General features: G+C 37.4%; 2 protein-coding genes across 4 annotated transcripts in view; one reads left to right on the plus strand and one right to left on the minus strand.

The window, feature by feature from the left end:
- The first annotated feature begins 1,777 nt into the window (after positions 1 to 1,777).
- On the plus strand, positions 1,778 to 6,550 carry pln2 (phospholamban 2). 3 transcript variants are annotated; one of them, XM_072439650.1, is made up of 3 exons: positions 1,778 to 1,895; positions 4,679 to 4,775; positions 5,690 to 6,550. In XM_072439650.1, the coding sequence occupies exon 3, from the start codon at positions 5,785 to 5,787 to the stop codon at positions 5,944 to 5,946; it is 162 nt and encodes a 53-aa protein (XP_072295751.1). In that variant the 5' UTR covers positions 1,778 to 1,895; positions 4,679 to 4,775; positions 5,690 to 5,784; the 3' UTR covers positions 5,947 to 6,550. The 3 variants fall into 3 exon arrangements, with proteins under 3 accessions (XP_072295751.1, XP_072295760.1, XP_072295742.1); XM_072439659.1 differs by having other exon boundaries at positions 4,679 to 4,756; XM_072439641.1 differs by lacking the exon at positions 1,778 to 1,895 and having other exon boundaries at positions 4,632 to 4,775.
- A 5,110-nt stretch (positions 6,551 to 11,660) lies between these two features.
- The window catches only part of fam184aa (family with sequence similarity 184 member Aa), a 59,081-nt gene continuing 47,094 nt past the window's right edge, over positions 11,661 to 23,647 (minus strand). Inside the window, exons 16-23 of the mRNA XM_072439675.1 lie at positions 23,258 to 23,355; positions 22,510 to 22,663; positions 20,020 to 20,147; positions 17,528 to 17,712; positions 16,762 to 16,908; positions 16,573 to 16,690; positions 14,767 to 14,905; positions 11,661 to 11,911 (exon numbers count right to left, since the gene is read on the minus strand). Of these exons, the coding sequence (XP_072295776.1) occupies positions 11,904 to 11,911; positions 14,767 to 14,905; positions 16,573 to 16,690; positions 16,762 to 16,908; positions 17,528 to 17,712; positions 20,020 to 20,147; positions 22,510 to 22,663; positions 23,258 to 23,355 (977 nt within the window). The 3' untranslated portion in view covers positions 11,661 to 11,903. The remainder of the gene's footprint in view (positions 11,912 to 14,766; positions 14,906 to 16,572; positions 16,691 to 16,761; positions 16,909 to 17,527; positions 17,713 to 20,019; positions 20,148 to 22,509; positions 22,664 to 23,257; positions 23,356 to 23,647) is intronic.

Raw genomic sequence — 23,647 nt, forward strand, 5'->3', positions numbered from 1 at the left:
TGCATATTTTTTAGATGATAAAAACCTGCTTTAGTGACAGACCTAATGTATGATAACCCCTGCACTTATCTTTCCAAAGGCGTTCAGTGAATAAGTTTGGAGCCTAGATTTGAGTCTCTCGCTATGAGATTCAGGACCAATAATTAAAACCTCAGTTTTTCTCTGTTGGATGTCAATTGGGCTTAATTCATCAGGAGACACAGCCATATAAAATGATGTATCACCAGCGTATCTTTGAAAGTCCAAGCCTTGTCTCCTGACGTCAAGGTCATGCATGTACTTGTCACATAACTCGACGTGTCTCTGAATTGTTATTTTGAATTGAAATGAATGATAATATCCTTATCTTTAGTATACAAGTTAATCTTCAAGACCTTGTTCTACTTAAACTTGCTCAATCTGTTTTTTACTGAGCACATGGCATTATGCCTCCCCTCCTCCTGCTATGGTATAATAATGTGTTTCTTGCATTGTCTTTATGAAAAGATCGGTCTGTCAGAGACCGTGATTTTACCTGTGCACACCATTTGATCATGGCAAAGCTCTTCTTCAGTTCTTTATTTTATTTAATAGTATGTAAAAGTATACAGCGATCTACACTTGTGTCAGACGCTGCCATGAGATCCACTAGGCCCAGATTAGATTGTGTTTTTAGGGATTTTTTGCCCTGTAGGCTTTATCAGACATGACATCATAGTGTGACAAGGGGTTGAGACTAGAGAATGACATGGCAGAACTCAAAACAAAACTAAATTAGGTCGTGCCTCAATCCATGACAAGAATGTAAGAAGAGAGAATATGTTAAGACTTGAAGTGATTCCTTGATCCGATCTTCTCATTCAAATGATTCAATTAGACAGTGCCCATGAGCAACTGAGGCACACTACAATGGATTTAGATGGAGGTCATAGCACAAACACCACACCACAAAAGATCCAGAGTGCACCAAAACAGTACAAAAATGGTCCTTCATTTGAAAGCTCAACAATATTCTTTACTAATAGCACGGTGGCAATGCTCTTGACAATACAAGCCTGGAGTGGTATCTTCTCTATTGTCACCACAGCGACCCACAGTTAAATTTGTATTATTTATAGATTACTTTCGGCGTATATATATTTATAGATGCTATCAGCTGTTCATAGATGTGCCTGGATAATCAAAACAATAGAGACACATATCTAACCACAGTGCAACCAGACCCTTTCTACTCTTACTAATGTACTTCATACAACTTCAATGGTTGTAGGCCTTTAGGGAAGGACAATGAATGAAATTTAAATCCAGTCGTGATCCAATCATTTCAAATAGTCAATGATCAGCTTGAGTGTTTTGAATCCTCAGGTCCACAACCGATCCTCCGGCAATAAAAGCTGTGGCTTGGAGCAGAGTTCAAACTTTGGAGGAGCACATCTTATTTTTCATGTTAAACATCACTGATTGAATGTTTGACTGTTGACTGAACAAATTAAAAAGCTAAACACAACCTTCAACACACCGCCAAAGAAATACACCAAAAGTCACTGTAAAATCAAACCATTCCAAGTCTTGTTTTGTAAGAATATAATAAGAATATGCTACGTTCAAACTCCTTTTTTTTGGTAATAATTTAAAAGACGAGGTATCCAACTGTTGATTGATAACTAAATTGGTACCTCACCTGTAATAGCATTTATAGACATTATTAACATGATAAGCAACATGTTATGGTCAGCTAAGGATTCCCCTCTCTCTCTGGATGTAGCCTGAGAGAAATAAACCAGGGACAGCCCCATCCTCTCTCCTTCCCTCGTCTCTCTCTCTTTCTCTCCAACCATTTGCTCACATCTCAAAGAAGGAGCTGCATTTCTTACATTTCTATCCACAACTGTACCTAGTTCTCGCTACATCTGAAGGTAAGCATTTCATTACTTTTAAAATTCACAAAATCAACAATTAGTAAAGGTTACTATTGGTTATATTTTGAACAACATGCAGTTTTTGGTGTTTGGCTAAAACTAAATGAGATAAAAATTGTGCTAAATCAAAGTCAAGCTCTGAAAAATGCATTCATCACCAAATAAGGAATAAGAAGTAAGCCAGGGAAAAAGAGAGGCTTAATCAGGACAAACAAGGTCAACAAAAGTTCAAAGTTTCATTTAGAATAAAACTAGATCCAAGAACTTTAACTGTGACTAGGACAAAACCAGACGAAGGCAAGACTTAAAACTAGAAAAACATAGATTAAAACAGGAATTAATAAGAAGAAATCCAACAACTAAAATAATAAATGAACCATGTCTAAACCAGGACTCAACCGGGTCTAGATCAAGGCTAGGCTTAAACCAGGACTAAACAAGATCAAGGTCAGGTCTAAACTAGGTCTAAACCAGGACAAGTAAACACTTTGCAAAGCATTAGTATTAATGCATTATGAGCTAGAGGAAAAGCCTGGGAATGGAAACTTGTCTGATTCTCCCATAGGAATAAATAGTTGTTTCTGCACTAGACCAGAGCACATGATAAGGCCATGGGATTTGAGAGAAACTGTTTTTTTCCACTCTCTGCAGCCTGAAGCTCAAGAATATTTATTAAATGTCTCTAAAATAATACAATATTTTCTTCTGGATATTGACTAATAAGGTTCCTTAAGTATATTACAGTGAAAAAGGCAAAAATGAAAAAAATAGTACATTTAAAATAGTAAACTTGTCTAATCTAAGACTGCGATTTAATAGTACGTACCAAGTTTAAAGTAAATCTGGATTCATTCTTGTCATTGGCCCTCTCATGATTGGGACTAGAACCCTAAACCGGGACTAAACCAGGGCAAAACCAGGACTAAACCAGGACTAAATCAGGACTAAACCAGGACTAAATCAGGACTAAATCAGGACTAAACCAGGACTAAATCAGGACTAAACCAGGACTAAATCAGGACTAAACCAGGACTAAATCAGGACTAAACCAGGACTAAACCAGGACTAAATCAGGACTAAACCAGGACTAAACCGGGACTAATCATTTCAAAACCCATGTGTATATATTTGTATGAATATAATACTGTGGATTTTGTTGTACATGATATAACTTCTCATAATTTGATCACATTAGGACTAGGACCACATACAAGAGACATAAAGCAGAATTAAATTACGACTAAACCAAGATAACAGTCTTGAAACCATGTGCAGATTCTGCCTTATAAAAATGTAGATTGGTTTTCCCCCGGTTATCGCCGCTCTCTCACCGCTGTACGTGCGGCTCCATGGTGTTGACGTTTGCTGATAAACTTTGAGCTATGGGTGGCATCTTGTCCTTTCAGTTCAAGAGTGTTCAAAAGTGTGATGCTTATTTTCCATTCATCCATCTCTGCAGTATTCAGTTCGTGTACACAACTGCAAAACAACAAAAGAGGACATACGGAATGGCATCTGGAACAAGTGTCAGGTGTAACATCAAATCAAGAAGATTAGAAGGACATACTGTGACAAGCAAAGGAGAGGAAAGGCATCGAACAACGGATCACAAATCAATGCAAAGCTTAAATAGCCACTTTTTAGCAACACTAAAACCTGTAAATCATAGTAAGAAATTAAATGATAACACCAGAACTAAATCCAGCAACTCAAATAATAAATTAAACAAGGACCAAACCAGGACTAAAGCAGGTCAATACCACAGGGAAACTATGACTAAACCAAGACTAAACAAGTTGTAAAACTGGTCTGAAGAAAGGCAAAACCAGGTCTCAACCAGGACTAGACGTGGTCTCAACCAGTTCTAGGTTTTCAAAGCTAATATCTATAGTGATAGATGAATAGTAATAAATAACATATACCAGTACTCATTTTCTTGAGTACTGTGTGATTAACAGTCCTAGGAAAGTTGGGAACACATTTTACATATCCCATTTAAAATCTATGGCAACACATCTGCAATTATTTCTCCAAAAATGATTAATGGAAAGTATTGCAGTTTTTTTTTTCAAACTTAATGTCCACACCAGGGCAGTCTACAGAGCGGTGACCCGAGCGGTGACGTGCGCTGACGTTCATGCTAGTGAGTGTCAGATTTACAAATGCTGCTTATTAGTAGTAGTACTAATCACGAGTCTTTTCTTCATTTAACAGTAAATCTTGACTTTCCCAACGCATTCATAACAACCTAATTATTCACGTTTATATATTCTGTCTATCACTATGTATGACTGCATTGTTATTGTTTTACACATTTCAGAGCCAGAGTGGAGTTTTGCTGCCACAGTAAAACTAATGACAGAACAACAATGGCTAGTATGCTAACATCGCGCTGCACGGATAAAAATACAGCTTTATACAGCCACTATAAGCCGTATAAAACATGTTTGAGGGGGGCCTCCAGGATCTCCGCCCGGGGCCTACTAATACCTTAAGACGGCCCTGATCCACACAATATTTGTATTTTTACCCATCACCTTTTTGTTTTTCTTTACTAATAAAAAAGCTTCAATGACAAGGCCTAGAAATGTAAAACCCAAAGTTACTGTAATCCAAGTAAAATTCCTCTGACCTTTTTAGATTCTGTCAAAACAGTTACACATGCCAGGAGTGACATGTAGTTGGCGCTAACATGCTCATATTTAAAGAGCACATTTTTAACATGTCAACAAACCCCTTGTAATTTTTTTAATGACCAACCCCTGCCTTATCCTTTCCAGCTGTCCTCAAGCACCACTCAGCCAATCACGTCGTGGCTTTCCACTCAACTGGCCAATCAGAGCATCAGAAGAGACCTTGTAAGGCTTAAACAGAGTTGTAAGTGTTGACAACTGAAACAAGCTGTTGGACATTAACAAGGGCTGCCGCCGTCGTGTTCAGGGGAGTTAAATTTGGCAAAGAAATGCCAGCTATGTACACTGCAGACCTATAGACTCCCGGTAACAGTGGTGCTAAGCTAAAAGATAAGTCGCTCAAAGGCCAAAAGAGATGGACTGGGTCAAGTCAGGGACAGAAAGGTCTGAGGGGCAAGTAAGGGCAACAAATACAGAGAAAAATTGGCATCAATTATTTCCAAGCTACAAAATTAAAATTGCAATATTACAACATTTCCAATATATTCCCCCTCAAGATTGTCTTGTATAGCAATAATTGCTGATCAGGAAATTATTAGATAAAGTAAGTAGAAGAAAGAAGATTTTTTTTTTATATTATTCATAAAAAAAAGCTTGAAAATCACATTTGTAAAGATGTTGTAGTCTCATGATGTGTTATGTAGGACACGGCTCTTGTACACAGTGCATGTGCTAAAAACTAGAGAGGCAGAAAGCTGACCTGAAAACATTTGATCTGGCAACCCATTTCAGAAATATTTCTGGTAATGTTTGATGTACTGTGTGTCACCATGGTACACATAACACATAAATATATATACCGGTATCTTAGTGGTGAACAAATAATTTAGCTTGAAAGAAAGACCCAAAGATTGATTGAATATAGGACAAATAAATAAATAAAATAAAACAAATTCAAAGGTTCATTCATTTACAGGTGTTTTAACTATCTAGAGACAGATACGTATAATGCCATACGGTGGGACATTCCAGGCAAAGCAATATCATTTCAATGGAGACAAGAAAAGCTACGTTGTGCACATATTATTTTAACTCTTTTTTCCACTGTGTACATTTCTACTTTAGTCTTGACCTAAACCAAATCCTGGTTTTGCCCAGAGTCTAGACCAGAGTCAAACCCCAAGAGGAGACCAGAGACCAACCAGAGTCCAAACCCAAGTCCAGACCAGAGACCAGACCCAATTCCTGTTGCCATGGAGAGAGTGCAGCACATGACCAAGTCTGCGATCCGGAGGGCGTCTCAAATTGAGGTGAACCCACAGGCCAAGAGGAACCTGCAGGAGCTGTTTGTAAACTTCACCCTGATCCTCATCTGCCTCCTGCTCATTTACATCATCGTCCTCCTCAGCAGCTGAAACACACACGCCAATGCTACGTGCTAATTATTTGCTACTGTTACACGTAACCTCTCAATGGGGAAAAGGTGGGTAGCCTATTGTTTAGATTGGTCTAAATTTGGGATTCACAAAACACAAACTGTTAATCATTTTTATTGTGGATAAGCTTCATTGTTGCACTACTTCATTAAAATATAATAAAAACTAGGACTGAAAAGTATTTGGTACTTAAGGAGTGTAAAAAACAAACAAACAAACAAACAAACAAACAGTAGGTTATTCAAAGTCCGGTATTACAAGAAAAGACCATGAGAATGAACACAAACTTATCACTTCATTAGAATTAAGCCTACAAAAAGCAGGCTATGTAAACAAAGCAATTTACTGCATTAAAACTACTCTTGCCGTAGAATTGACTCAAAACGTTTTTCAAGTCAAACTTGAAAAAACTTGATATTAACTTTTGCTTTTTCTGAGACAAAGGAAGAAAGAATTAAAAGACAGGACTGGAATTCACCTTCTTATGAAGCCCACTGAAGAGAGGGGCTAAATATAGAATCAGTGTCAGATAAAGCTAAATATTTGGACACGAGTCTCATTATTCACATCTGTAACATGGGCCTGTTCAGACAAGAACAGAGGAAACAATGCATCTTCTTTGTTTTGAAAGTGTGCTTCCTCTAGTTTCAAATGATAATATTTGCAGGAAAATTATAGCAGTGCTACCATTTGCAAAACTGGGGCTAAAAAAAAGTTTAACTTAAAATGGCTGTATCTGTATGTATTTGTTTTGCCCCAGTATGGATATTTTGTAAAAGCAGCTCTTAGGGTCAAAATGAGACCACTGTGTCCCGTCTGCATCTAATTATAAAGTGGTTTTATGACCAAGAAGGCTGGTGGGCTGCTAGCATGTTAGTTGTTGTTAGCTTTACCTTCATTTTGACCCCTGAACGTTGTGAAAGTGCTCATGAACTCAGCGCTGTGAAAAATTAGGATGCAAGAAATGCGTTTAAAAAGTGATGAATAATTTTGGACTGCTGCAGAAAAAAACAAGTTCTGTTTTGAAAAAAAAAAAAAGTTTTCAGGTAGCGGGTCCACCACCTCCATGGAGATGTTATTGCTTTGCCTGAAATGTGGCATTAATAGTACCTATCTCAATGGAGACAAGCAGGTGACACCACCAGGCCCAATGAAAAGTCAGATCTGTGGAGAGGCGAGGTACTTGACATGATCTCAAAAATGCTAATTTATTAAAAAGAAGAAACCAAATTCATGTGATTTAATAAATGCATGATAAATAAGTTTAATGCCATACTTTGAAACGTACCAAGAAAGCAAGAAAATGCACCACAACCGGAAGAAAACCAGATTAGGTTTGTGTCTCTAAATAAATAAATACAAGTGCTTTACTGTCATTCAGTCTTCTGGAACAATGCTAAATTCAGCATGACATTTTGACAAGCACTGAGGCCCTCTAGTGGTTATTTTTAAAATTGCCATTGGTTGTAAAGGCCCACGTGGGAAGCGTCAGCTTCTATTATTCTCATCTACCTATGTGTATTTCAAAAACCTTCAAAATTAACAGATAATATATTACTCAAGTGTTAAACAAACAACAAACATACAAAAAACAGCAATTGAATTTCATTTTTGTTTGTTCACATCATTTCAAATTAAATACTGATTGATTTGCATGGTTTTCAATCCCTGTATAATTGTCTGTAAATTATATTGTGTCGTAAAGAAATGTGTTTATGCACTGCAAACTGCATTATTACAACACAGATGAAAATACTGTATGATAAAAATATAGACTTCACACTAAATATTGTGATTTTATTTTTCTTCAAGTTTGTCTAGATTGCACCATTTGTTTTAAATTGTACGTCTAAGTCCATAAAATAAAACTGCATGCCTAAATCTAAATCCAATGTAATCGATTAAATTATTTAATGCTGTTAACAATAAAGTTGCCCTAGTTACTCCCTTTTACTTCTGACTGCTGCTGACCCTCTCTTGATGTGATTTGCATTTGCAGTTAAGCAAGAACCCTTTTCGTTTCAAGAGAGAACTATAAAAAAAAGTACTTCTGCTAAAAAAAAGTTCTAAAGGTTGCTTTGTGTAAAATGTTCATGTGCACAAACAAATCTCAGGGCACCTTGAAAACGGCTTTGTCTGTGTAGAAATGATTTACTGTCAAGAGCGTCATTTCTAGAATTATACATAATGGCAGCGCACACTTCGGACACTTTATGATTAATGTATTAAGCTATTAAAACCCTGCTACACTTATAACTAAACTGAAGCTCAACTTGTACTACTACAAAACAGAGTTGATCAATCATTTATATTCAAACTAATAATGTTCCGCTTCAAATTTCTGCTGCAAGTGCTGTAACTACTATTACTGTGCAGCTACAAATACACTTCTCTTACTCTTACTAGAACATTTACCACTATTTACATTTATTTAAAATCACTACTACTACATTGACTTGGCAAAATAGGTCACTTTATATATGAACTACTACACTGATAGTGTTTTTGTGTCGTTAGTATATTGCACTTTCTGTATAATTTTGAGCATATTTAAAATTTTAAAAACATTGTACGCTGTCAAAAACGAGGACAAGTGAAATCTCACAATTATAATTTTACTGTTTCATACCATACAACAGAAATATAAATAAATATTGTTATAATTGGTTTACATAAACTCAAAAATGACAAAGACACACATTTTACAGGACAAATATAGCCCTGATCGACAAACAACCACAGTGAAAATAAATAGATTAAATTGGGAAAAAAATAAAAAAGACATTTTTATGGCACTATTGTAGTATATCTGTGTAAAAGTGATCATGCAACAGTCAATATAATGTGATGTATTGGAATGTCTTTGAGAATTAGCAACTCAACAATTAATAGTCTTTCAAATCAGACATTATTCAAATATAGTTAATAATATTTTGGCCACATGTGTGAAAACGGTAAAAAAAAGGCAAGTGAATATGTGCAAACTAAGACTTTGATTAATAAATGATTAAGTATGTTTGGCAAGTAGCCACTCATCAGCCTGCAGTTACCTTTATGTACATTAAAGAACAATAGCAGAGTATCCATTTTAGCCATAGACAGGAAGAGAAGAGTGAAAAGTGGGTTAGTGGGAGGCATTAAGCGTTCGCCCTTGAACCGGATGGTAGCCAGTTTGATTACCAAATAATTTAGTTGTGTTTACGCGCAACAAAACACTTCAACCCACCTGACTGACAACTGACCCAGGCATTTTCTTTTACTGTCTATGGCTTTAGCCCCTTATAACTCCACTGAATATTTGATCAACTTTAACATACATGTACAAGTAATACATCAACATACAATACATAGGCTGACATACATTTAAATACAGATCAAGTCACTTTGAATGTGCAACTTTTAAATAAATATTATTTCACATTAATGGACGTAAAAACACTAACATTTTCCCTTTTTCTATTGCAATTCTGCCCTTTGAAAGGTTTACCTGAAAAACTTTTAAATAAGACGATTTATTTGACTAAAGCTATTAAAATGAATAAAGTTAAGTTCAACCTGCATCGTCCAGATGATATTATTACATGTCATAAAACGTGGATTATTGTTCACAGTGTGCACGGAGGAACGGATCCTTCAAAATAAACGACTATTTACAACTGAAACCATCTCAGACATTCACTATAGCTGTAGCTTTAGCTTTATTTTGAAATTGGGGTAAAAAGTTGGGAAATGTGCAAATTCAAAGATTATGCATGGAAGATTTCTCTGTTTCCAAGTGTAATACAGGCACCATTGTATGAAGAAGCTGAAGTAGTAGCAGAAGCAAATATTTTTAATTAAAATTTGGCAATAAAAACTATATTTTGTGAAAAGTGTGCTCATTGAGTGGATTGTACAGAGTTCCTTGGGCTGAGGTCTTGATGAGAAGCTGTCTCTCAGAAATAATCCTCTGTTATATATTTCTACATATGATTAAGTAAAAAGGTTTTAATTTTAAAGGTGCATATATAACCCTTCTGGGGGAGGGTCTGTCACAATTTATTTATTGACCTTTGATTAACCAGGAAAGTCCCACTGAGATGCAGCCTCTCTTTTTCAGAGTGCTAGTGCCATAGCAACAACCAAGTAATGCCACCAGTCTAAGCAACAATTCTATTATATATATATATATATATATATATATATATATATATATATATATATATATATATTGTTGAACATTTCAGGTGATGTAATCCAAATCCCCTCCCCCGGAGTACACCTTTAAATAACAAAGATGTAGCTGTATTGTTTTGACTAAAAATTAACACCCATTTATTAAGAAATGTGCAGTTTTATTCCTATTATTGGTCTTGCATACTGTCTTCACCCAAATGAATTGTCTGAATGTTATAGTTTGACTATGTAACTAATGGTAGTCAAGAGGTTACAGGCAGTCACATTTCTGTCCAGGGAGTGCCCAGGGCAACTGCCTACGACTACTACAGAAGTAACTCACCATCACCACTACAATTAATTAAGGCATGTAAGAGTCAGGAATTTAGTAAATTGTATATTACACAGACTTGGAATCTTAAAAAATATTAAAACCTCAAAATAAAATAAAAAGTGTTATTTAAAATGCCTATATTTTTCTTTAACATTGATTGAAAATTAATATGATTAGTAAAATAAACATTATTCAATCACCATTACAAATATAAAGGGGCAAGGTGGGTGAGATGTCTTGCTCAAGAGCACAAGAGCAGTATGCAATGCCAATACGGTGCAAGAATCAACCCCTGACCTTGATATTAAGTGGCTCCTTTCAATCCCTGAAGACCATTTTTACAAAAACAACATAGACTTGTCTACAATTATTTCAGGGAGACGGCAAAATGTATGGAAGACAAGCCTCAATATTTCAAATAAATCACTTTTTAAAGCACTTTTGTTTTAGATCAACCTTAACCTTAGCTGACCAAGACCATGCATCGTGTACAACTTTGAAATAGTAAAATAAATTGGACGATAATAAATGTGTGTTTGTTTGATTCAAGTGATCCTGTTTTTACATGCTCTATGGTCTACCAAAAATATGCACAATTTTAGCTTAACATTCTGTGAAAAACCAAATTTGTGCACGTTTGAGTAACTTGGCATTGACCTTAGAAAAACAGCTTAGAACATTATAAATACTCCAATAGTAAAAATCTGAAGGAGCGCTTGGTTCACAGACGACTGGGGCAGTGAATCAAGCGCACCTTGGAGAGAAACCACTTTAGACATGTATTTTCTGTACACAGGCAGCGCAGGGGCCAGAGGGCGAAGTCAGGCGCTCTGCTGGTGTCACACATGAGGTAAAATACTATTGCTGTCTTTGGACAGACGTGAGACTACGGTATATGAACACCAGTTCAATACACTATTTTTTTGTTTTGTTTTTGAGCCAATATTGAAGAAATAAAATTCATATTATGTAAACACTTGAATAAAAATATAGATTATTTTGTGTACAAATAAAATGTAATGGTGTTATCTAGAGTACCAGAAACTACATATTTCTATTCTAACCCTATTTAGGATTTTTTTTAATAATATTTGTGATATTTTTTATCATTCTAGTATATTGTTATGAACATCTCCACCTATATGGAACTAATAATACTATTAGTTAATTAGTTCCTTTTGAAATATGATTACGTAACCGTAGCTGTAAACCACCATTATAATGAATAATAGTGTGATATTATTAGGGTCTTGAGAAGAAAAATAAGTACAAAATAAACATAAATATTCCCATGCTCCTCTCCCTCCTCTGGACTCACTGTGCTGCATATTTTTTGACTGTATTGTGAGATTTTTTTGCGGTCGATCAGAAGGTGAAGTAGGAGGAGTCAAGCTGGTTTGGACTGGTCTGAACCGGCTCCAGCGCCAGGACCTCGGACTTCATGCTGTTAGCATCGTTAGCTTCAGGAAGGCTAAAAGGAAACAGGGTATGGTAAGATATAAAATAAATTCAATATAATTGTCAGATATGAATGAAAAATAGTTTTACAGTCAAATATTCTCAACACGAACAATAGCTTGAAATCAATCAATCTAGTTGTAGAGGCTAATCCTAGTTCTTTGTTCCTTCGTTTTAACCTCTTCGGAAAATAATGACTGCATGAGCCTGTTTTAGGACCACTGGTGTAGTCGCAGCACGGTAAAACGACTGTGCTGCTCCAGCCATCTCTATTAACAGTTTTACAACAAAACTTCTTCACCTGTTTTACATGAGAGGTAACAGTAGTGCGCCCCCAAGCGTCCAGGACATTCACACACATGCAAACTTCTTTTAAATAAAACACAAATGAGTTATTATGAATAACATAAAATTAAGAATGTAAAATATCAAACCATATAAAATGGCGCTTACACTAGTGCAAAATAAACATTATTTCATCTTTTTGAATATACTGTTCTAAAAAAAAGCCAATATAAACAAATTAATTTCAAATTAGCATGTGCAATCAGCTGAAACATTACATTTTTATATAATTAAGTTACCAATAGTTGCCAAAGTTGGTTTAAGTTGTACTTACAAAAAGAAGTTTGTTTAGGAAGAATTTGATTTCAAGCTTTTTGGAAGTCTAAATTTTGTGCACACAAGTGTCTTTCTGGATTTTTTGGGATTAAAATAGCCACCAATATTAATCTAAATAGTGATATTTAGACTTGGGTAAGGTTTGAGCTTAGTCCACAATGCATAAAGAACAGATTCACAAGCATTTGTCCTAAAAATAAATAAAACAACAAAAATAAACAAGTGAAATGAGGAGTGAGGATGCAACGAAAGCAGGTACCAACAGGTGAACTACAGAAATAGTTTTGGTTTAGTCCATGCTTAGACCTGGCTCCTCCTTGACCTGATTTAGTCTGGATTTATACCTGGTTTAGTCTTTAGTTATACAAATGTTTAGGTCAGTGTTGATTAGTTCTGATTAAATTTAGTCTTACTGTACTATTGGTTTAACTTTAGATCCTACCGGTAGTCTTGGTTAATTTCTACTTAAGTTCTAGTTTGATCCTGGGTTAATCCTCTATTAGTCTTAATTTAAACCAGTTTTAGTACTGGTTCTTCCTGCAGCCCGGGATTCTGATTAAGTCCTGCTGTAGTCCAAGTTCAGACTAGGCTTTCACCCCTGAACTCTGTTCCAGTCCTCGTCATCAGGCCTAAGACCGGTTGTGTCAAAATGCAGGACCAAAAGATATAATTTTTTTTTTTTAAATACGTTCACTTGGCACAAATGATAGCTCTCATCCATTATGTCTGTTTTCATTCATTGTGCCCATGTTTGACCCAAGGGTACAACTGAAGACACTTAACCTAACTTCTCAAAACCTTCTGATCAAATCAGAGTTGAGACCTTGGTTTAGTCCTCTACCATACCTGCTTTCACAGGGGTTAGTTCTGGTTTAGACCTTGTGTAGGCCTGTTTTAGATCTGTTTTACCTAGTTTAGACCTAGTAGTTTAGAGCTGGTTTAGTTCTAGTTTGCTCCTCACCTTTTGCAGTCCTCCAGGGGCAGAGTGATGCTGAGTGAAGTTGCATGAGGATGGGCGGAGACTGGGAATGGCGTGACGGGGATGGAGAAAGGAGGGCGCTTCCTGATTCGCGGCAGGGACCAGCGCACTTCCTGTCCCGCCTGCGCGGAACAGAAGGCCAGAGCCGACTGGCTAGAGAGGCTGAGGAGCTGCTCTGATTGGACGACGGAGTTTAGCTACACACATACAGATGACCCTTTAGGTCTGATTCACAGATTTAAGTTGTAATTTGTTGAAATAGGGAAACGTGGTGAGCCAAATGCACAAGCAACACGTTTAAAACAAAAATAAGAAACCAGATAATTGTGCCAGTCTTGTGCTCTGTAGATGTCATGCCGAACCTACTTGGTATTCTCTTAAACCTTCATAAAAGTTTATAGCTAACAGTTTAATAGATATTTCTTGAGTATATATCTTTATTGGAAAAAAATGTAGCACAATCTTCAACAATTACAAATAAAATGTCCTTAAAATAATAATTAGCATTTATACAATACTTTAAAACCAGGATCAAAAAGTGTTGACATTCGGTTTCAATCAAAACAAGGAGCAGACGTCTAGTGACCACTATTAAAATGCTACTATAATTTTAATAATTTTAATATAATAATATGTATATTGACACGGTTTTGGCAAATCAAAGCTCAAGAAAATACTTTTGTTAATTTTATCAAGCAGTTTTTGTGATTGAGTGAGTGAAATACTGTGTATGGAAAACATGGTGGTAAGAATGGTACTTTTAGAAATGAAAATACAGTGAAAACCGAACAGAGATGAATAAGAAATCATAATAATAAATGGGGGAGATGCTATAGACATTTGCAAGCAGCCACAAGTCACTCGTTTTGTAATCATCATAAAAACCTGAACAAACCAAGACAAGCTGAGAAGCACATTTACAAAGTGGAAGCATATAAAGAAGTGAATGGTGCAGTTTAGGGCAGTTTGGGACATTTTTATAGTTTTTTAGTGAGGCATGTCAAGGTTATTGTCCAATTGTTACAATTCCTAAAGGATAGCTGTAAGAATTTTAGAAGTATAAATATAAATTCAAATGTATTTATGCTTACAGAAATTAAGCCTGGATGTTAAGATCCTTTTGATTGTAATTTGTATACCACATGGTATAATTGAATGAATAATTGTAAAAGCATGTTTCAAGAATAGACAAAAATCATATAAAAAACTCAAATCAGTTCCAAACTGCCCGTGCACAGCAGTGTGTGTGTAGTACATGCCTTGGAGTACTGCTGGCCCCCGTTCACCTTGATGAGCGGGTTTATCACTCCCACATTAGCACTCGCATTAAACACCTTTCCAAAACCCGTTTCTCTGTTCACCAGCTCCAGCTGGTAGAACTTTTTATCGTCCTGAAACAAAACAAAATTCAATACATTAAAAGTGGCTCAAAACTGTTTAGACTTTATGACAGGGTTTAGGTAAAGTGTTTCCATGATTAGCAGATTAAACCAACCCATCTTGGTTTGGTCCTGCTGTAGATCTGGTTCGGTCTTCCTCTGGTCCTGGTTTAGTCTTGATCAAGACCCAGCTTAGAACTGCTTTTGATGTGGTGACTGCAGCCACAATGGACCTGCTCTTCTCCTGCTGTTTGACTACTTTTCACCCTCATACAACTATTAAGTCCAAACAAGTTTTCTTCTGCCTTTGAAACAATTATTTTTTTTATTATGATTCTACTGTTTTACATTTCCATTAAGAGGTAACTTAAGTTCTGAAAGTTTGCTCTTTACTGTGATTGATTAAATCCACAGGAGTCGGTTTGTCTGTTTGAGCAAAGAACTGCATTAAATATAAAAACAATTGTTTTGCTACTTTCATTATTTAGGGTTCTACTTTCTATTCATTTTCTCTTTATATTAAGAACCATTAGAATGTGTGTAGTATTCTGTGAGCTAAATCTAAGCCTAACAATCTCACCGGATTGGAAAAATATTAACTGGTCGGATAACAATGTATAACCCACATACAGCGTGTTCCAAATCATTATGCAAATTGAGTCATAAAGGTATTTTTTTGTTTGTCCCAGTGAAACTCATGGATGGTATTGTGTCTCCGAGATCTCAGAGGTCAGTGAAATCAATCTCAGACACCTGTGAAACTGAGTTGCATGGTAAGTCCAAACTACTGGGCAACATTAAGAAGGACGTTCCACATTATTAAGCACCATTTTCAAGCAATATGGGAAAGAAAAAGGATCTCTCAAGTGCCAAAAAGCGTGACATAGTTGAATGAGTTGGACAGGGTATGAAAACCTTAGAGATTTCACGATAACTTAAACGTGATCATTGTACTATTAAGAAATTTGTAGTTGATTCAAAGGTGTAGGATCCTCCAGAGGCCACCCTTAAAGGTGCAATGGACGATTTTTCGGCGATTTGAGAACGCAGGCGGAAGTGCGCATGCGCACTCCCCCGTGTGGACCGATACAACACACACGTGTGTTTGTTTATTCTTCCATTGTATCAAAATGATCTTCATGCATGACAATGCACATTCTCATGCCGCAAGAATGGGCATAACAGAAGAGAAACTCATGGTGTGGCCCCCATCCTCCCCTGACCTCAACCCTATTGAGAAGCTTTGGAGCATCCTCAAGGGAAAGATCTAGGCACATCCAAACAGCAGCTCTGGAAGGCTATTCTGAAATCCTGCAGAAATTCAAGCAGAAACTCTCCACAAACTCACAAGTTCAAAGGATGGAAGAATTGTGGAGCTCCCGTCGTTGAAATAGCTTTTGTAACTCTGAAACTGTTGGGCGTAATAATTTGGAGGTTTGTTCAATAACATTTGAATTTTACTCTAAAGGTTGATGACTTCAAAATGATGATGACTGTCATTTATATTGAGTATTTGGCTAAGTCAAAGAAAAATATAATTTGCATAATAATTTGGAACGCAGTGTATATCGTGTATTGCCATCTCTATTCTTTGGCGATATCAAAGCTATTCTTATGCGTTATTGATGAATCCAATTGAATGTGGCTTTGATTTTGACCTAAGAGTACTTTGAACGCACCACCAGCTTCTTGACCAGCGCCTCTCTCTCTGTCACCATCTCCCTGAGCTCAGCGATCACGTGGAGGTCTTCAGGTCTGCTCTCTCTGTTCCTCAACTTCTCCTCTGTCCCCTCCAACCTAAAAACAACACGTATCATTACAAGTGCCATTGGTTTTATTGTAAGAGGAGCCTTTCCTTTAGTACATACAGTATTTGAAGAGCAGAAATCTTGTCTTTGAGCAACTCTTGGGCCTTGTTGAAGTCTGCTAACATACACTGAGCCTCTCTGTGGTGGGCAGCACTGATCTCCCCCAGGTCACGATCGTGTCTCTTTGTCAGGTCATGCTCATGGGATCTGAGCAAAAAGATACACACAGTGAAAACACCCAAAATATTTTTCAAATCTTTTGGTTTGCATCCTCTGTACATCAGGCTGTCAGGATTAGGATGGCTATGGTGGATGGATTCAAATGTAAACCATCATACATTTTTAATAAACCAGCATTAAATTTAAATGAGCTACTTTAAATGTGCAGTGTTGAAGTCTTCTGTAAAATAAAAAATAAAAGGTCAAAATCTCCAAAAAGGTCAAAATAGGTTGAAGAAACCTAAAGTACTTTACATCAATGAACCGCTCACCTATTCACACACACATTCATACACACCAGTGTAACAAGACAAGTGGCGGGGACACAATGACAGTATTCACCTGAGGGAGCTGTGATTGAATCTAACTGCTCTAACAACTGAGTTACTGTCGCCACTGAAAATACGTTCTACAACCTGAAAGTGGTATTTTAGCCAATTTTGACAATTATGAAAGATTTTATAGATCTGTAGATGCAGTAGAAAACTATTATGGTAAGGAGGTATATTTCCTATATGTTTTTACTACAAATAAAGATTTGTATTCTACTCTCCTGTTAAACCAGACTAAATGAATGGATGACAAACTGAAAGGGTCTATTCGTTACCTGATCTGGTGGTTGGCCTCGCTGCGCACCCTCAGCAGCTCCTTGCCCTTGTGCTCGAGCTCTCGGGTCAAAGTGTTGATCGTCTCATTTAAAGAGTGGATCTCGTGGTCCAGGTCCGTGATGCGGTTGCTACGGGAACACACCTCAGACTGGAGTTCTGAGAGACGTATCAAAAGCTCCTGTTCCTGAACCAAAATGAAACATTGGACAATTTGCAAAATATCCTGTTTGGAAAGAATTCTGTTGAAAAAAGATTATATTTGTGTATGTATTTTATAACATCATGCTCACAGGGAAATACAAGTTACTGGAGAAAAAAGGCTTACACGTCATTACCATATGATTTTGGGATTGTTCATATTGGACTGAGATTAATAAAGCACTGCAAATTATTGTAATTAACATCCCAATTGTATTTATAACTATGTCTGGGTCATAAACGCTCTGCAATGGAAACAACAAATGGATACATTTGGAATGTACTTTTTGGCAACAGGGAGAAAAGCAACTGCCAAGGACCGGGCTCAAATAACAATGGACATTTATAAGAAACAAAAAAACAATCACATTTGCAATTAATTTTAAAATGGACATATATACAAATAATTAGTGTAAGTGAGACAGATAGGCCCGGTAATATGTGCCAGATCTGGTTTTAGAGGATTTAGCTATACTTATAATTTGTCTGTTTAGTTGTTCCCTCTCGGTGTTTGTTTCTTATGCATATTTCTATTTGACAGGGGCAAATTAAATAGTTCCACTAAACAGGAGACCGATGATATGAACTTTTCATGTCAGGTCGTCCCTCTTGTTTCACATGATGTTAGTCTGTGTGAGAGAAGCGGATTCAGAGGTTTTGAATGCAATTGTTGTTCATAAAAATAAACTTAATAGCTGAGGTGCTCCCCCCTGTGGAGCAACAGTGTCAAGATTATAATTACAATCATTAGAGAAGTAAATGGGCCACCAAACAGCAGACTAAGTAGGGCAAACTAATTCATGAAGACTTGGGAGAACAGTGAAGAATTTTACAGGCTTTGAGATTACAAATAATGTGCCGACAATATATGTGTTTAATGGTCACAAAATGATTATCCATGGGGCTCAGTCATGGGACTTTGGCCAATTTGAAGAAGTCACCTCATGCTATTGCCTTTCTCCGCTGTTAGATACTGTATTTTCCGGACTATAAGTCGCACCATTTCATAGTTTTGGCCGGGGTGCGACTTAAACTTACAGTTATACTTATATACTTATAAGTCGCTCCAGAGTATAAGTATAGGTGATATTATTTGTTATCTTCACACTTGCAACCGGATTTCATACTCCAGTGCGACTTATATATGTTTTCTTCTTTATTATGCATGTTTTGGCTGGTGCAACTTACAACCGGATTTCATACTCCGGTGCGACTTATAGTCCGGAAAATACTGTAGTCATGATAACAATGAAAAGGGTTGTAGAAAAAGCTTCAGTTGTAGTCATCTGGACTCTATGGAAAAAATTAGACGTTTCGACTCTCATCCAAGAGTCATTGTCAATAAGAGAGTTTAGGTCGAGAACTCAGATATTTATACTATTCTGTGGTAAGTCCAGCCCATTGGGCAGAACCTTCCTGAAGTGGAACGAGTTTGTTGTTTGTTACAACCGAAACTTACCCTATTGTATCTACCGAGATGCCTATTCAGTCCTTTAATGGGCTATTAGTAAGGGTTGAAACATCAAGAAGACAGAAGTTATGGGCTTTGATCCTTTTCTACAGCGGTTAGTTGCTAACCACACTTAAAAGCAGCGTCAACTTGCCACAAACATTTTTGGCGAACATTTACATCTAAGCTTCCTCGTCCTTCTGCACCAAACAAGCCCTCAAAGCTTTCAAGAGCCCGGACTATGTTTGCGGGTGAGTGACACCCAGATAGTTGGAAATTAGGCCTGTTAAAACAGATTCCTGTAAGTTCACTGGTCCTTCCTGACCACAGTTTTGCACACCCCGGGCACATTGCTGAATTAGTTGAACAGGGATGTGGTGCCATGGCTAAAAAAGACATGGCTTCTTTCCATCAGCGGTGAGATCTCTGCTCTGAGACCGACAGATGGAGCTGTAAACCTGAGAGGTACGAGAACTGCAGTAGAGGCAGAGAAAGAACCTGCTCCTTTTGTCAGTATCTGCAGATAAAACTCCTGTTTGAAGCACCTTTTTAAGCACTGTGGTGCACCACGCTTTGGTGTGTGTTGGCCTTAGGGTGCAAGAACAAACTTCTTATGAAGTATGAACTGGACTTAACACTTAGTCTGACTCAGGGCAGATGTGACTAATAGAATCTGTGTGGGGAGTTCAAGAATCAAATCAATCATATTGATTACTAACATTGACACTGCAGGAGAATACCGGTAGGTTGAAAAAACCTTAAAGTGTCAGGTTCAACACTATTAGACTTTCCTTGGTCAGTTCTTATACCATATGAAGAAACAATAATGTCAACTGTTGTAACCTGTTGTCTGCTGTGCTCGATGGCCTTCTCCAGCTCGCGTTTGGCCACAGTGTTTTCTTTGAGGTGTATTTGTTTTATATGTTCGATGGCCGTCGCGTGAATGTGGTTCAGCTCGGCACGAAGAGACGCTAAACAAAGAGAAAACCAAACTAAATTGGTAGAAACACATAAATTAGTCATAACATTAGAACTACTGACAAGGGAAATGGAAATTAATAAGAAATGTATGGTGGGTTAGGTGAATGGTGAAGAGGAGGAGATGAAGATGCTGATGGTTCTGCTGCTGTGGTGTGGATGGAGCATGAGGGTGTTGCTGAAATTGCAGAATAATGAGAGAGGGGAGAGATAGTGCATTTTTCTTTTATATTAAGGCAAGAGTTTTTAATAAGTTGTTTCGCGAGCCCGCCGACGTCAAAAACGGAGATTCTAAAAAAATATATATATATTTTTTTGTTTTCGCGGATTTTTCGCAGTCTTTTTTGGCCTCAATAAAAATAAAAATGTATTCTGCACCAGCATCTCCGACCTCTGACCATTTCTGCACTACCCTGAGTTCGTCTGAACGTCAGAGCTCTAAAACTCTCGTGTCTCAAGGCTTGACCATAGATCCATGAGATCGACCGGTAGATTAACATGGGGGGGCGTGGCTTTGGCTCGCTCCCATTCATTGAGCTTGTGTTCGAACGAGGAAATGAAGACTACGTGTCTTGACCGATTATATCAGAATAATTTTGTCGCTGCCATTTAAGTAGCACAAGTCCTCCTCATGTCCAGCTCGTCTGGAGTCACACGTTCTCTTCTAATCAAATTGTAAGGACGCTATTTGTCCCGATGATCTGAGCTGTACGTCCACGACTCGAGCGTGGGAAAAATTACTGCGCCATTGGATCAAATCACTGACATTGACAAAGACATTTTCATTCATAACACACTTTGTGTTCCTGTCAAGACTCAATAAAGTTGATCAAACCGATTTGTTTGGTTACGGGATGATTCATTTTCTGAGAAGGTATTTTTGTACACCGCAGTATAATAAGAGTTATTTTCAATGTCTTGCATTGATAACTATAATTATGTAGATAATGTAGAGAGGTGGGAGTAGGGCCTCTAAGAATCCAAGAAAATGATTTAGAATAAAAAAATATTTTTGAATTTAACTCTGACTTTTGGAAGGTAGAAATGTGATTTGATAATGGGAAAATAATATTTTATTTTTATTCCGTCCTCCCCTTTTAAAAATATCAAGGAAAATCCGTGAAACAACAAATTAAAAAACTCTCTTCTAAAGGTGCACAATGTTAACTTTTCTGGTGAAGAGTTTTTCTGCTTGTCTCCATGTTTAGGCTGAAATGTTCCACGATATGCCATTAAGCTTATCAATCTTTCATGTATTAAAGGAGTAATGGACGATTTTTCGGCGATTTGAGAACTCAGGTGGAAGTGCGCATGCGCACTCCCCCGTGCGGACTGATACAACACACACGTGCGTTTGTTCATTAACGCGACTGATTGCATCGCATCTCTCGCCCGAACTGTCTTCCTCCGTCTTAATATTGTCCTGTACACTGAGGGAACTATATTATGATAGATCCATGCGCTTAGACACAGGGAAACGTGCTGCTCTCCAGGGGACGAGCCGCACGCGGCTGCAGGTGAGCGGTAGGTGCGTTCTATGATTGATACGTGGCAGGACTAATCGGCAGTCCACGCCACGAGGAAATAAGACTCAGATTTGGGCCATTACGCCTTTAAATTTAGGGTGTTTTTGTGAAGTCACTGTTGTAGAACAAAGCAAAACCCTCTGATAACGCAGAGGTCAATGACAAATGACACAAACAACCCCTGTGATGAATCTTACACAAGTTATGTCCACAATGTAATGGCAAGTCCCATAGAATATACGTTACATATTGGTGCCACCGTGTGAGGAGGAAACGAGACTAATATACGCTACATCCTGCTTCCCAATTTCCAATGGGCATGATTGACAGGCCAATTAACCAATCAGAGAAACCCATGGTTCGTTAGTATCCAAACAAGCATGGAGACTTATGAGGAAAAAAGGAAACGAAAATAACATTGAGGACAGTGAAATGGGGAAACTATAAAACTATAAATCTGACGTAAATGATATGATTATGTTATGAATGTTTCTTACAATATTAAGAGGAGATGTCTTTGAGCTTTTGAGAGACTCGTGCTGTAAATTAGCGGCTGTGGTTGGACCATCCCAATTTAGGAGTTTTTTTCACGCCACTCTAGTGTCCGATTCCAGACCCTTCTGAATTTGAACATAATGTAGAAGGGACTGGCCGGTCAGGCAGGGTGAATGCAGAAGAAAAGTTACACAGTGCAACTTTTACAGCTTGAGACAGACATGTGAGAAAAGAAGTAAGAATGAAATGGAAAATGTATTGAATTCTTGCTCTAGCTTCAAAGCAATTCAAATGCAATGATGTAATGGTAATAATGTATTAGATGAATCCTCACCCAGTTTGGCCTTGCCCTCGTCCTCCAGCTCAAATCTCAGTGTCTGCAGCTCCTGGTCGGACTGTTGTCTGAGGATGTCCAGGGTCCGTCTGTGGGCCTCCTTCAGAGCGTGCACCTCCTCCCTCTGCTCCTGCTTGAGACGCTCTTCTAACGCCTGTGTGGATACATAAATATACATGTTTGCACTAGACACTTCTTCTGGACGGGCCGCCACCACACTAGTCATTCATTAAATGCTATACAGATCAGTTTAATGCCAACACTCCTGGCAAAGACATAACATCTCCACGAGACAAGCAGGTGGCAACTCCTTCACCATAAAAGTTTCATATTGCAACTTTAAAATATGAATTGAAGACATTTTGGATTGTAAAATATATCTTATATCTTATCTTATAGATCTTTTTTTTCTTTTTAAATTAGCAACAGAACAAACTGTACAAATAAAACATAATGAGATCACTTGGGTATATATGCTCAAAGTAATTGTGATTTGAAGAATCTTGAACAAATTGCCCTGGAATACTTGGAAGAGGTTTAAATACAATAAGTAACATCTGACAACTTCAAATCAAAACCTAGTCCTAATTAATAATGTTTGAAACATTTTGTTGCGATGGACCTCTTGTGACTAATCAACACAGTATCAAAACCTTCATTTGGCTAAACATATTTTCAGTTTTTCTTTGCAAAGAACACCATAGAAGATTGTATGTGAAATCTGTTTGAATGCCTGAATGTGTTTTACCCTGATCTGGTGCTGCCGGGCCTCCTCCATCGTACTGAGAGCGCAGCAGTGAGCCTCTTGTAAACGATGCTCTCTTCTCTGGTGCTCCCTTTGCATCTCTGAGAAACAAAACAACATGTACACTAAAGAACATCCAGCAATTTATGTGCAAATATAAGAAACATGTTGGAAATTAACATTCAAAATTTACCTGGTTTATTTTTTGGCAAAGATCTACAATATAACTCTTATGGAGTTCTAGTCTATAGACCTACTTTGATCATGTTGGGTTGGATCTTTGTTTAGGCTGGTTTAGATGTGAATTGAATCCTGGTTTGTCTTTGTAAGTCTTGCTTTGGACCTGATTAGGTGTTACATCAATTTCAGTTTCAGTTCTCATCAATCTTTGGT

The sequence above is a fragment of the Eucyclogobius newberryi genome, unplaced genomic scaffold (genome assembly GCF_026437365.1).
Source record: "Eucyclogobius newberryi isolate DKJ021-1_F unplaced genomic scaffold, fEucNew1.0.hap1 SCAF_1, whole genome shotgun sequence".
Taxonomy (NCBI): Eukaryota; Metazoa; Chordata; class Actinopteri; order Gobiiformes; family Gobiidae; genus Eucyclogobius; species Eucyclogobius newberryi.